Source organism: Eretmochelys imbricata, chromosome 3 (assembly GCF_965152235.1).
Source record: "Eretmochelys imbricata isolate rEreImb1 chromosome 3, rEreImb1.hap1, whole genome shotgun sequence".
Taxonomy (NCBI): Eukaryota; Metazoa; Chordata; order Testudines; family Cheloniidae; genus Eretmochelys; species Eretmochelys imbricata.
In genome coordinates this window covers 161470730-161483622 of record NC_135574.1, presented here as the reverse complement: position 1 = coordinate 161483622, position 12893 = coordinate 161470730, and the positions used below count along the sequence as shown (strand labels likewise).

The following is a 12893-nucleotide window of genomic DNA, read 5'->3' as shown; positions in this document are numbered from 1 at the left end:
TAAACTTTACCCTCGGTATAGTCTTTAAACTTACAGAAACACTCATACATAGAAGACTATTCAGGAGGACATGAGTCTTACATACAACATAATGCTACACTTTTTATGAATGCTTCTTGGATCAATTCTGGCATCACTCAAGAGAACCATGACACTCACTATAGTGCACAGCAAAAAACTAAATTTGTTTCCTCTGAAAGAAGCTTCATTCTACAACTTCTTGAATTGTTTCACAGATTTAGCACAAGTTAGTCTTTCCCCTGGGCTAAGGAAAGATCAGCTACAAGCTGTTGAGCATATTGCCACTAATTACAAAGTAAAGCAGTCCCATTGTTTAAAATATAAGAGTTTCCCAGGGGAGGCAGGGGCACAGCCATTAAAGTGAAGATTAAATTATTTAATCTTTTGGAAACAAACATTCTTGGCTCCTACACATCTTGTCCTCAAGAGCAGCAAATATGCAATTGTTTACATGCACCAGAACAATTTCCTCCCCTTTAAATGCTGGTAAAACTATTCCCAATGAAGTCTAGCAGTGAAGAGAGGCATTTCTGCAATATTTTAAACCAACCAAGGTATTAGCTCTATCCTCTGAATTGACTGAGTACACGCAACTTGTAATACTGAAATTGTGTGGCTTTTTATAAAATGTATAATGGAGTAAGTTGATCATGCTGGACTGTCTTGTTCCTATTAACCAGAACTGAAGTCAGGTAGGCTTGGACTCATCCTTTACACTAGAGCATTACTAAAAATGTTAAATTTTAAAGTAATAAGAGTCTTTGGTCAAGAGGAAGCTTTCTATAAATTTATTTTCTCATTGAGGCTGAACTTACCATAGCTTTAAGCCAGGTACATAGTGTTGGGGGAAGTCTGGCCAGCAGCTCCATGCCTTCTTTTGTCTGTGTGTGTAGTAAAGCGTAGGCCAGTCTCTGGCCTGTGAGCACAAGTAGCTGTGATGCAAGCACTTCTTTGTCATGCACTTGAAGAATGGCCTGAGAACAGGAATATACCAACAAAACTCATAGTAAAAATGTGCAAGACTACAGATTACCCATGTGGAAACTTATCTTGCTTCAGCCCTAACCTTCAATTAATACAAGGACAAATGACCCAACAAATCAAGAAATTTGAAACTGATTTATCAGCCAATGGCATGGGTTCTTGTTAGTGACTTACTGAAAACTGTGGAACAAATCCAGTTTTGGCCAAGTCCTGCACGAAGAATGGAATTCTTATAATGACCGCATGGCAGTGAGTCTCAAGGCTCAACCTTATACCTTAAGATTCCTGAAACGCAAGTTCACATCCCCTCTGTCTGAAAAACTGTCTCCTGCTAAGATGACAGACTAAGAGAACTGAAAGCCTTTTTTCTGTCTCAAGCCTGCACATTACCCTAAAGTCATCCGATGAGAACTATAGTGATTTGCACACAGGCATATTACTACAGACACTTGAATTTTGCTTATTTTTCAAGCTCTCTAAAATAATTTACTTTTTCAATATCACCTCTTTGCAGATTTGTTACTTCCCTCTAATGAAGGCAGAAACTAAGCACTATGCAGTTTGAGAATTCCAGACATGGATAGTTCAAAGGTTGCATTTTTGTTTTAACATGCTGCACCAACTATTTAAGAAGCATTAAATAGAAGTTCCAATACCTCTCAAAATATCGGAACCAAAACCAGCAAATATCTCTATTCTGAACACAGCACAAAGATTTCATGTACCTGCACAGTAATGAATTTTCGAACTATTCTTCTATGACAACTTGTCTAAGTAAGTTTGACACTGACGTTAAATGCTAGAGTTTGGGTTAAGGAGCTGCTCAAAATGGAAGGAGAGCACTTTGAATCCCCACATTGTTTCTTAACCGTACTGACAAATAAAAGTGAATTCTTATCCCAGACATCAGTGCTTAGCTCAACTGGACACAATGACTGTACCTGCTTAGTTTTGTTCTGCACTGGTGGTAGAATCCCATCATTGAAAGGTGTGAATTCTTCCCCCCACTCTCCCCAAATAATTGGTCCTATTTTTTCCTTCTTTGAGACAGCCATGTTTATTTATTTGATGCAGATAACTGTGTGCACCAGAATCAAGTGTTAGAATGTGGTATGTTCTCTGTTAATGGGGGAGCACAATCCAAGTCAAAATTGTTTGTAAAATATAGGGAGAATATGAAGCAGTTACAGATCTGAGTAATTTAGCTGTGCCTCGTGATTTCAGCTATACTCAAGCTGCCCAAGGCACTTTTTAATCATTACCTCTTCTCCGAGATGATCCATTCCGTAATTATACAGTTCACACACATAATGCCTTCTGATCACATCCTCACTGAGCTGAAGGTGCTGAGCCAAATCCAGAGCTAAAGCTGGCCAGTCCTTGTCTTTTTCAGAAGGAAGTGGTGCCTCTTCTGGGAGACCTCCGGCCTTTTGTGCTGAGCACTGTACTTGTACCACTGCACTCACAGCTTTCATTAAGAACTTGGAAGCAAACACCAAAATGAGTTAGCAGCAGTTTAATTTTACCTGAAACTCCTTTAAAGGTCTATAGTTTTCTTGTGGCCGTGTAAAGGATTTAAACTCACTTGTTGGCGTATGGATAACACATTTGGATCCATATCCCCACTGGGCAGCAGCTGAATGGAAGTCAGGTCTTTGAAAAATGCATTTTTGCCCTAAATTGAGAACAGAAGAACCCCATATTCCTTTAAGTGAGGCAGACAGAGAAAAGTAGATCCATTTTGATCAAGCACTTGAAGGGATAATACTTTTTCCCCATTTAAATGCTATTGCATCTTAAGTTTCCAATCCCGAAGAGAAATGCAGTATTTTAAATTACTGAAAGGCTATGAAACAAAAGAAACACATTTGCTTAAGCAATCATATGTTTTACTAATGCTTCTAGGTTTTTTTTAATTACTTCACCAGGCATTCAAACTTAAAAGTTAGGCTACTAATTTCAATAGCAGAGGGTTTTCAATCTGCTATAGTTATCTAACCAAATTGAGCTATCATTACATAAGGAAAGGAATCACCTTTTGTTTTAAGCCACTAGCATTCCTTTCAGACCCTGAGGATTATCATTCTAGACTGACATGCCAACTATGGCATTCAGTGTGAAATACATCCAACCATGGGGTCTTTTAAAAAAGTAAAGTATTTGAGGGGTTTGGTTTTGTTTTAATACGTCTAGACAAGAATCAATAGCAAAATACAAACAAAAAAATGGTACTTTCTGTTTATAAAAATATCTCAATACATCTTTAAAGGAGAAATCTGCACAGAACTTCTTCACAGAACCAATTGTTTTCCAGTAGGATTGGTTTACAATAGTCTACATCAGCACTTTATTTCTAAAATTCATTCAGTGTCTGCACCTCAGCTGGGAGGAAAGCAGCTCAATACATAGCATTTTCTTTACATCAGTTTTAGGACTTTGGGAGCAACAACAGATTACTTAAAATAAATAGTTCCTATATTTAAAATGTAGTGTGTTCTTGCTCTCAAAACTACTAGCTATTTGTTCTTTCCCGAGAAAGCAGTGTGGCATAAAGCATCAGGAATAATTGATACAGAGACTGACAGATTACGATAATGAAATATAAGATTTATTCTTTGTAATTTCTCTGATCTGACAGCTCTCAGACTGTATGACCTAATCAGAGTGCATCCTGTATTTTCACCATGCAACAACAGTCACTGGATGGACTAAAATGAGCTGATTTTGACACCTCTAAACCACTCTCAAGACATCCTATTCAGAAGAAAATGTTACCATGTTTGTGGACTGCTGTTCTGGTAACAATCCTTAGCTGAACAGAGTGCACCAGTTGTCTTTGACATGACATCAATCTACATATGGTGTTTAAAGAACTAGTTATAAATGACTGATAAACCATGCATGCTTGTTAACTAGCAGCAGCAAGGACAGCATTATATTATAAAACATGTACTCCTAACACCTTTAAAAGACATACCTTACTATCAAATAGTGAGAGAGGTTTCACACTCTTCAGAGAAAACCTCATGATTCCATATAATATAGTGCACAATACCGACTGGTGGTCGACAAGTGGGTAGTGGATGTGTTTCTGCTCCAGGGCTAGCTCTACTATTGAGATTGGTCCTTCAGCTGACAGCCAGGCATCCTCTGTGTCCAATACTGGAGCTTGCATTTCATCACTACTAACATCAGCCTAGTACAGCAATGCAGAGCAATCAGCATTCAAAACCATTATTATTTTAAGATACTGTTCAGAAAGATTATGGGAATCTCTGTTAAAAACAAACAGGAGTTATATTACAAGCCACAATTTCTCCTGCCAAAATATTTTAAAGAATAATAGAAATGTTCCATGTTCACTAGAAAATAATTTACAGACTTTGGTTAAATGAAGTCATTAAAGTAATTGTAGCTATATTATTCATGTTGCCTTCAATTTTCATGGCAAAAACTTACTACTAAAACCACGCATGTTCTTACATATTTTCTAATCAAAAGAATATTTTTACCTCCATTAAGGTTTGAAGAAGATCTGAACATGAGCCAAGAAAAGATGTCATTGCAGTATCACCCATACCTACATCCTAGTAAATAAAGATAGAGTAAATTTCTGCAATGTGATTTTTAAAATGCATCCAAGTAAACATTTTAGTTGCAACTGACAAAAAGGAGGCTCTTTAGCAGCACTGTTTACGTTTCTGAGAGGGCAGGCTTTGCTAGAGAATACACAAAAGGCACTAGCACTAACTTCAGTTCCTTTATCTCATTATGTTTAAGGCCAAATAGTTGTAACAAAAGATTTGGATATAACAGAAAAGTAGAATTTGAGAATTTCAATAAAGCTTTGCAACATCTGGAAAAGTCTTGACTATAAAAAAGTTGCTTATTCTATCCACTTACTACACTGTTCTATTAAGTAACTATATTCCTCAAAGAATTTTATCAGAAACAACAAACCCACTATCGCCTGAACATAGTTTCAATTAACTCTTCCAGGAGTTGATAAAATTTTATGTGGACAGAACGTGAGGCAAGCTTCGGTCTCAAATTCACTTTCCGTAACATTTTTACTAGATTTGTCTACACCTTTCAACTTCAATTTGTCAAAGTGGAAATTTAAGACTGGCTAAAATTCATCAATATTTTTTATTTTAATCTTTCCCACCCAGATCTCCTTATGCGTGGTCACATTAAGAACACGAAAAACAGATGCAATGACCATTGAAACAAAATAATCAAATATTGTCATCTTTAGACAAATAAAGTATTACTTGCCCTTCTGCATAATCTGTCCTTCGGAGCTTTTCCAACCTATTATAGAACAAATTTTCAGCATAAGTCTGACACATGAGCAGTCTATTTGTTAAAGTAACTTATTTTCCTTATACAATAGAAAAAAAAATTTTCTACACAGCTAGATATAATATATTGAATGAATATCTTAAAAGAACTGTGATTGGATACAGGCTATAGTACAAAATAGGAGCTGAGAAGCAATTTCTATGCTGAATACTTTCAATGGGCAAAGCTTTTGGCAAAAACATTCCTTGCAGGCTGAAGTTTTCCCACACAGTGTCTCATCTGGGTGATTTATTTATCTGCCATCTGAAAAATCAGACTGAACGTGCAACGGTCATTTTCAAGATGTTTGAACATTCTATAGAGTCTTGCTTATGAAATAAAAAATAGTTGCAGAATGATTAACACACCTAAGAAGCCTGTTACTTTTGTTCATCTGAATAGCATGTATATGTACTTTTCTACAGAGCTTAGAAACATTTACCCATGGTGAACACTATTCAAAAATCTTGTGGCATGACAATAACCCTTTCTAACTTTCCATCTTTGCCAGTGTTATTTATTTCACTACTAGTGCAGTAATTTTATAATTAGTATTTCAAAGCATTAAATGATGAATGAATTATGCAAGCTGGTGACTTTCAAGACTGGAGGTTGATGAGATACAAGGTGAAAAGACGACAAGACCATCTGTCCCAGATAAAGGCTTGACTCTTGGAATAGGATGTTAAACAGGCTACCCTCAGTTAGGAGAAAATCTGTGTTATTGCAAGATAGAGCTACCCTCTTGGGATCCAATTCAAGTTTCAACTGATTTTTCACAGGGTGCATCTTTAAAAGAGGGTAATCTTCATTTGACTTTTTACTTAATATTCACCCAGTTATCACATACAAAGAATGCTAAATATAGGTAAGGAAATTCTCAGAGCAATCCTTCATAAATCTCTGAAGCACTACAACCACTTCACTGGCTTTTCAATCATTTGACTATTAAGGCAGAGAAAAAAAATAACACTCTTAGCAATTAATGGCAAAGTCTGCCTCTCAATCTCTTTAATTTGCACTGAATTTGTGTTTCAAAATTGACAATCATACTTTCCTGTTACATGTGGAGTATGTTCAGTTTTGAAAAAAAAATGTGAAATGTTAAGTTGAAAGTTCTCTATGTTCATCATTTCTAGCTGTTCGATCACACTGGGTCTGATTCTGATCTAGTTTACATCAGGGTGATCGAAGGAAAAATTTCCACTGAAACAAATGGAGTTATGTTGGTGTAAAACTGATGTGAGAGGACTAAAAGGCACATAAAACCTGAACCAAAGCCCACTGACAGCAACTCAGAGACTCCCAAAGACCTCAGTGGTGCAGGATTGGGGCAATAGTATCAAGAATGAAATCAGAATGAAGATGAAATCATGACAAATATGAAAAAGCAGCAAGGAAAAATGGATACTGCAGAATAGCAATTGAGATAGGGAAGCCACAATAAGAAAATTATACAGTGTAAATCATCACACACCTTTCCTGTCTGCCTGAATTCTGAGCAAGAGTCAGATCTCTATTGCCTGTTTGGGAAAGTTACGATAGTGCTGCTAAGCTCCAATTTCCACAGCTCAATGAATCTTCTGCAGATGATGAAAAACACATGTAGATGGAAGTTACTCATTCCCACGGTATAAAGATCTCACTGACCCAAACTCTGTTGTGATTAGACTGTGCTGTGGTACCCTAATCAACAGCTGAAGGAAGATATATGGCCCCAGAATTCATATAGCAACTTGAATTAAGAGTATCCACCATGCTATACCCGAAGTCTGTAAGTTGGAGGACTTTTCATAGTCACTTTGGGAACTGAATAACTGCTAATATATCAAACACTATTTGGTCAGTTTATATTTTGAGAGCTGTGGTAAGGCTGGATAAGTTATTACAGATATTTATCCTTTTCTTGGTATATTGTAATATGCATACAAGCTTCTAAGGAGCCCTGAACTGGAGCTTTCAAACACATTTAAATACATAAAGTAAAGGTAGCTCACTTTCAACAGATATTGAACATGGATGTGTTCAAAGTGTTAGGTAAGAAAGTATGTGAAAAGACTGAATAAATAAGGCAGAAAATTTTTAACTGTACTTATTTAGATGTTACTGCACCAAGGTACTACAGAAGCAGGGGCCTGTAAAAATGCAAGCAGTACCATTAGGTAAAGAACTTTTGCTTAGGAGATGAGACTAACTGAATTCTTCTGTAGCCATGAGTCTAGCTGCAGAAGAGTACATGGAAAATGAATAAACAGTACAAAAAAGATAAGCCACAGAAAGGAGAATAGGAAAAAAGGAAAAGGAAAAAAAAAGGAAGAGGGGACAGAAATGATGATACCCCAGCATCTCTAAAGTCATCACCAGCATATTACTTTGGTACTCCCCTCTTTTGCCCTAAAAACTGTATTACAAATATCTGGACTTCTCTGTACTAGTATGCTAGCGATCAATTAGCTCTCCTATACAACTTGCAAATTGATACACTTGAGGTAAATTCCTTCAGTTTAAATAGAGCAATTATTTGATAGCTCTTAAACACAATTTGGAATCACCCCCTTTCCTCCCTAAGCAAGCCAGTTAATTCAGTACTAAATGTATGAAAGCTCACAAACAGACATATTTAGAAAGGACATAGCCTGGCAGAACAGATGGCAAACAGGTCCTGTAATACAAGACTGATTCAGCAAGCCAGGGGAGTTGAAAGTGTTCAGCACCATCCAGGACATGTTTTTGCATTTTTAATACCCCAAAGCCTAAAAGGAATACGGTACACAAGCCAAAAAGCAACTTCTGCATGATCTTAATAAAGGTTTCATGGTAAAAACCATCAAGTGCAGTTACAGCAATGCATAGGAAAAAATGTAGTTCTTGGGTTATCTATTAAGCTAATTTATTGGTTACCAGGTCAATAAAATGTATAGGATAGATAATACAGGAATGGAAAGCTCACATTCCTTAAAATAAAATCATTGGTAAAGATTTTTAAGTCTTTTTCTTTTTTTTTTTTTGCAAAGGAGAACTTTTTGGAATTCACCCGTTCAGTATAGTTTTATGCTAGTGTCAGGTGAGAAAAAAAATTTAAGTGTATGCTCATTATTGATGTGTGGAAATATCTGCCAACTTCAGCTGCTTATTGAAACTTACAATAAGATCTTTCCAATACCTGGTCATTCCAAAAGAACAAACAGATGTGATAATTTTTCAAAAATAAGCATTTCCCAATATATGCTTTTCAAAAACAACAAGACTTACCCAATATAATGAAACCACCCAAGCAGCATAGTTTAGCTCTACAATCAAAGATGCTCCAAAAACATAAAAAGCAACGTTTTAAATATTTGATAGCTTAATATCTCTGTGAATAAAAAATTAATCAGTAAGAAATTAACTTAAAACTAACAGCCACAATAGCACGTTTACCTTGTCCATTAGGTATGTAGCAGCAGAGAGCCGTTTTACTATAAATGTATTCCACATCATTAGCGCAATACCTAAAAACAATTACAGAAATATAAGCTTCATCTGAATGGTGCATCAAAACAGGTTTAATGTAAACCCATACAATGAAAGTTATTGCAGAAGAAGAGAGAGAGGACTGATTTAAAAATTAATGGTACAGTACAACACAGATGAAACAGTACTTTGGGACATAGATTAATCTGTCTCCAACAAAAGGATAAGTCAGACTTTACTATATAGTCATGCAGTGATCTCATGGGATTTGCTTTCCCTTAAGACAGCATCCGACACCAAAGCACAAATAGTTCAAAACTCAGAAGTACATGGGCCCAGCGTTCCTTTAGTAGTGGGGAATTAGGAGAGAAGGAGATTGCAGAGGGAGGCAGATGTCAAGTCAGCCGAATTATAAAGCAACAAGCACAAGATCCCAGGTTCAATTTCAGAAGTACAGGACGGCTTTGATGTCCAGAGAGAGTAATTACATCTATGGCTAATCCATTAAGAATATCATATTGTGCACTATGATTAAAGGAACTGTTAGACATATGTAGCGAGTCTGGGACTGAACACATAATAGATCATCACTAGTGCTTTAGTCATATACTGTATTGTGCTTGAAAGCAGTGAAGAGGCCTAGAACAGGACTATGCTCTATGATGCACAGTGTAAACAGGCAATTTTGAGTGATGAATGGAGTTGGACCAGAACTAACCCCCATAAAGATTAAAAAAGTTAGCCCAGTTTTACAGAAATGTGTTTGACCATGCTTCCAACTAAACTAGTTTTCAACAATTTAGCAAAAGTATGTGTGGATGTGACCAAATCGTGTTATAACAAGGAAGGACTTTGGGGTTTTTTTTTTTACATGGTTTAGCCCTATCTACACACCTCAATCTTTGTGGAAGAAAAAGATTGGAAAACTGGGGGAGCTTGAATGTCAGCATCAGAGTTCCCGATTTAGGCAGAGATGCTTGGCCAGCACAACAAACTGTACAGATTTAAATGAATCTCTATGTACACTGATTTATTTTGCTCTCCTGAAATTTTATCAGGATGTTCTTTAACAATAGTTCTATACTTACCATGCTGTATGTGAGCATTAACAATGCATCTGAGGTGATCTATAGATCTAATGAGAAAACGTGCTTCCTTATATAAAGGGGGAAGAAGAATAAAAAAACCAAAACACATTATTCCATTATTCAATGGCAGTTTCAAAAACAAATTGTGAATTCTTAAAAAGATGTTAATGCAGATGGTTTTCAAGAAACTCATTTTCCAGTTAAAAAATATTTTAGGATTTCTTTTATTACAAGACCTGTTATTTTAATTTCCTCTCTTACCATCAAGCAAATGCACATACATATCAGTGCCACCTAAGCTAATCACCACTGAACACTGCGATTCTGATGTAATTTTCCAGAGTTTTAGTTTATATGCTGATGACACATTTCTTGCAGAAAAACACCTCCCTTGACTGTTGGCGGTTTATCTTGCAAATACAATTTTATTTTTGATTTAAAAAACTAAACCAATGTCTACCAAAAATAAGTCTGTTTTAGAGTCCATCTTTAAAAAAATGCAGAATAAGATAAACCTTTACTATGCAGTGAGGTGCCCGATAGCACAGATTTACTGAGTCTGAGAGATGCTGACCTCAGTTACGAACTCTGGATGTTCAGCACCCTCCCAGGATCAGAATTTAAGGGAGCAGTTACAAGTAGGGCTGTCAAGCGATTAAAAAAAATTAATCGCGATTAATCCCACTGTTAAACAATAATAGAATACCATTTATTTAAATATTTGTGGATGATTTCCACATTTTCAAATATATTGCTTTCAATTACAACACAGAATACAAAGTGTACAGTGCACTTTATATTTATTTCTATTACAAATATTTGCATTGTAAAATATAAAAAAATAGTATTTTTCAATTCACCTAATACAAGTACTTTAGTGAAATCTCTATCATTAAAGTTGAATTTACAAATGTAGAATTATATACAAAAATAACTGCATTTGAAAATGTAAAACTTTAGAGCCTACAAATCCACTCAGTCCACTCAGAGAAAGACAGTGCAGTAAAAACAATGTTTACAGTGCAGTAAAAACAGTGCCACCAGACTCCTTGTTGTTTTTGTGGATACAGACTAACACGGCTACCCCCTGATACTTGACAGAGCAATAAAATAACCCTAACTAGATCAGCATTGTGTATTTGTGAGGTGTGCATATTTCAAAATCAGAAATATGAAAGCTGAAGAACTTCCCCCTTTTCCCAATAAGACTGGCAGTGTCTTCCTGTCTGGCATGAACAGGTCTTCCTGTCTTAGTAGATGGTATCCCATACTCCTAGAATCTAAGACTTCCTTTTCTTCATTACTTAAATTTGTGCTCTCCATTTATCACAGTCTAATTCTGATTAATTTCCTTTGAAAAAAAGGTTAGCTTCAATTAGTAAATTATACACAAGTATAAATATACCAAAAAGTTTAGATTACATTACCTCTGGATCTTTATTCCATTGCACTACATATTCCCAACAACAATGTGTGTGTAGTATATCCAATTCAAGACTACAAGGAAACTGCTGATATGCTAAATGCAGCAACTCTAAAACATAATTGAAGAAATTAGACAACTTTTTCATCCTAGTCACAATTTCTACTAATTAAAAACAATTCAGCCAACTCAGTCCCCTGGGAAGAAATTTAAGTTTGAAAGGGTTATTTTGTATTTTTACCTAGGATTGTTTCCATGCCCATCTCTGCTCCTGGTTTCTCAAGGGAAACATTCCTGTCAATTCCTACAGGTTCCTCCGTACGTTCCGTCTCTTTTTTCCGTTGTGCCAACTTCAGTATCATGGGACTGAAGTCCTGTTTGAAAATCCATTTTGCTACACTGTCAGCAATGCCTCCTAAGATGCAAAAGGAAAGTATAAGGCACAGTCAAAGTTTGCCAGCGACATTTTAGAAGTAGTAAACTTGGATCTGAAACACAGATGACAAGGGAAGAGACTCATCTGTCAGTTAACAGAAATCATTAATTGTATAATTTTTATGTCAATTAGAAAATCTCAATCAAGTAACTGGTTAGAAGCCTACAATGCAGTCTCCAGAAAAAGAAATGAAAAATTATTTTAAAATAGTAAAAATTACATATAATTAACATATCCTCAGTGGGACTACTCCCAAAATAAGGTGCCATTCACTGGAGTAAGAGTGATAGAATCTGGCCCTGAGTTGGGTGAGAAAGTTAATCAAATCTGCTTTGCACGAGAGTATACCTTTCCCTCCTTCAAGCAACTTCTTTACAGAGAGTCTGCAGAGTGGCTCAGCCTGAAGAGATGATACTCTGGTTGTCCTGTTTCTCACTTTACTGTGCAATAGTGTCTGAAGTATCAGACAATCTTCTAATTGTTTCAGTAGAAGTTTCCAATATTCAGTATCAAGGGAAAGTGCTTCCCAGGAATCTGTGTCAGCACCTACAACAGTTGGGGAAAACTAACAAAGCAGGTTATTTGTGAGCTTTTTTGCAGATCAGCTGTAGATGGAGAATGAACAGTTATACAAAAGTTAATCAATATTTAAATTCACACACAGGTCTTACAATCTCTTAAATACATGTATGCATGTAAAAGTATCCACATAAAAGTGCAACACCACACATTCCAAAAACCTCAGTCTGTCTCTGGCCAAACATCAACCTGTAGACCAGATGCCCTCTTACACCTACAAACAAGAGCTTTTAACACTTAAAAAAAATCAGAACATAATTATGGAAGGGGATTTAGATAATCAGGAACTTTTTTTTTTTAATTAGTCAACTTAAAAATATTCACACGGTCAGAAATTGGCAGTTAGGCAGGCTGAGTATCCAAAACAACTTAAAAGTTTAGTTTTTGAAATCGACTAGGCTTCCTGCTGGTGTCCCTCTAAGTGTCTCTTTTGGTCCTGCAAAACTTCCACTCATTCAATGTCAAGAGACACCCTATAATTCACACTGTAAAACATACTGTAGGTATCTCCAGATTGAATTGTATATCATAATGGCTTGCAATGCCTTACACCTGGGCAGATTAA

General features: G+C 36.1%; 1 protein-coding gene across 5 annotated transcripts in view; it reads right to left on the bottom strand.

Annotated features, from left to right (window-relative positions):
* Positions 1-12893, bottom strand: part of RAB3GAP2 (RAB3 GTPase activating non-catalytic protein subunit 2) — a 70972-nt gene that overhangs the window by 2569 nt on the left and 55510 nt on the right. For all 5 annotated transcript variants that reach the window (XM_077813741.1, XM_077813742.1, XM_077813743.1 and 2 more), the window contains 11 exons: positions 12098-12314; positions 11555-11728; positions 11318-11424; positions 9891-9957; positions 8770-8840; positions 5284-5319; positions 4518-4592; positions 3983-4201; positions 2591-2680; positions 2268-2486; positions 837-995 (listed from right to left, as the gene is read on the bottom strand). In XM_077813741.1, coding sequence (XP_077669867.1) covers positions 837-995; positions 2268-2486; positions 2591-2680; positions 3983-4201; positions 4518-4592; positions 5284-5319; positions 8770-8840; positions 9891-9957; positions 11318-11424; positions 11555-11728; positions 12098-12314 — 1434 coding nt within the window. The remainder of the gene's footprint in view (positions 1-836; positions 996-2267; positions 2487-2590; positions 2681-3982; positions 4202-4517; positions 4593-5283; positions 5320-8769; positions 8841-9890; positions 9958-11317; positions 11425-11554; positions 11729-12097; positions 12315-12893) is intronic.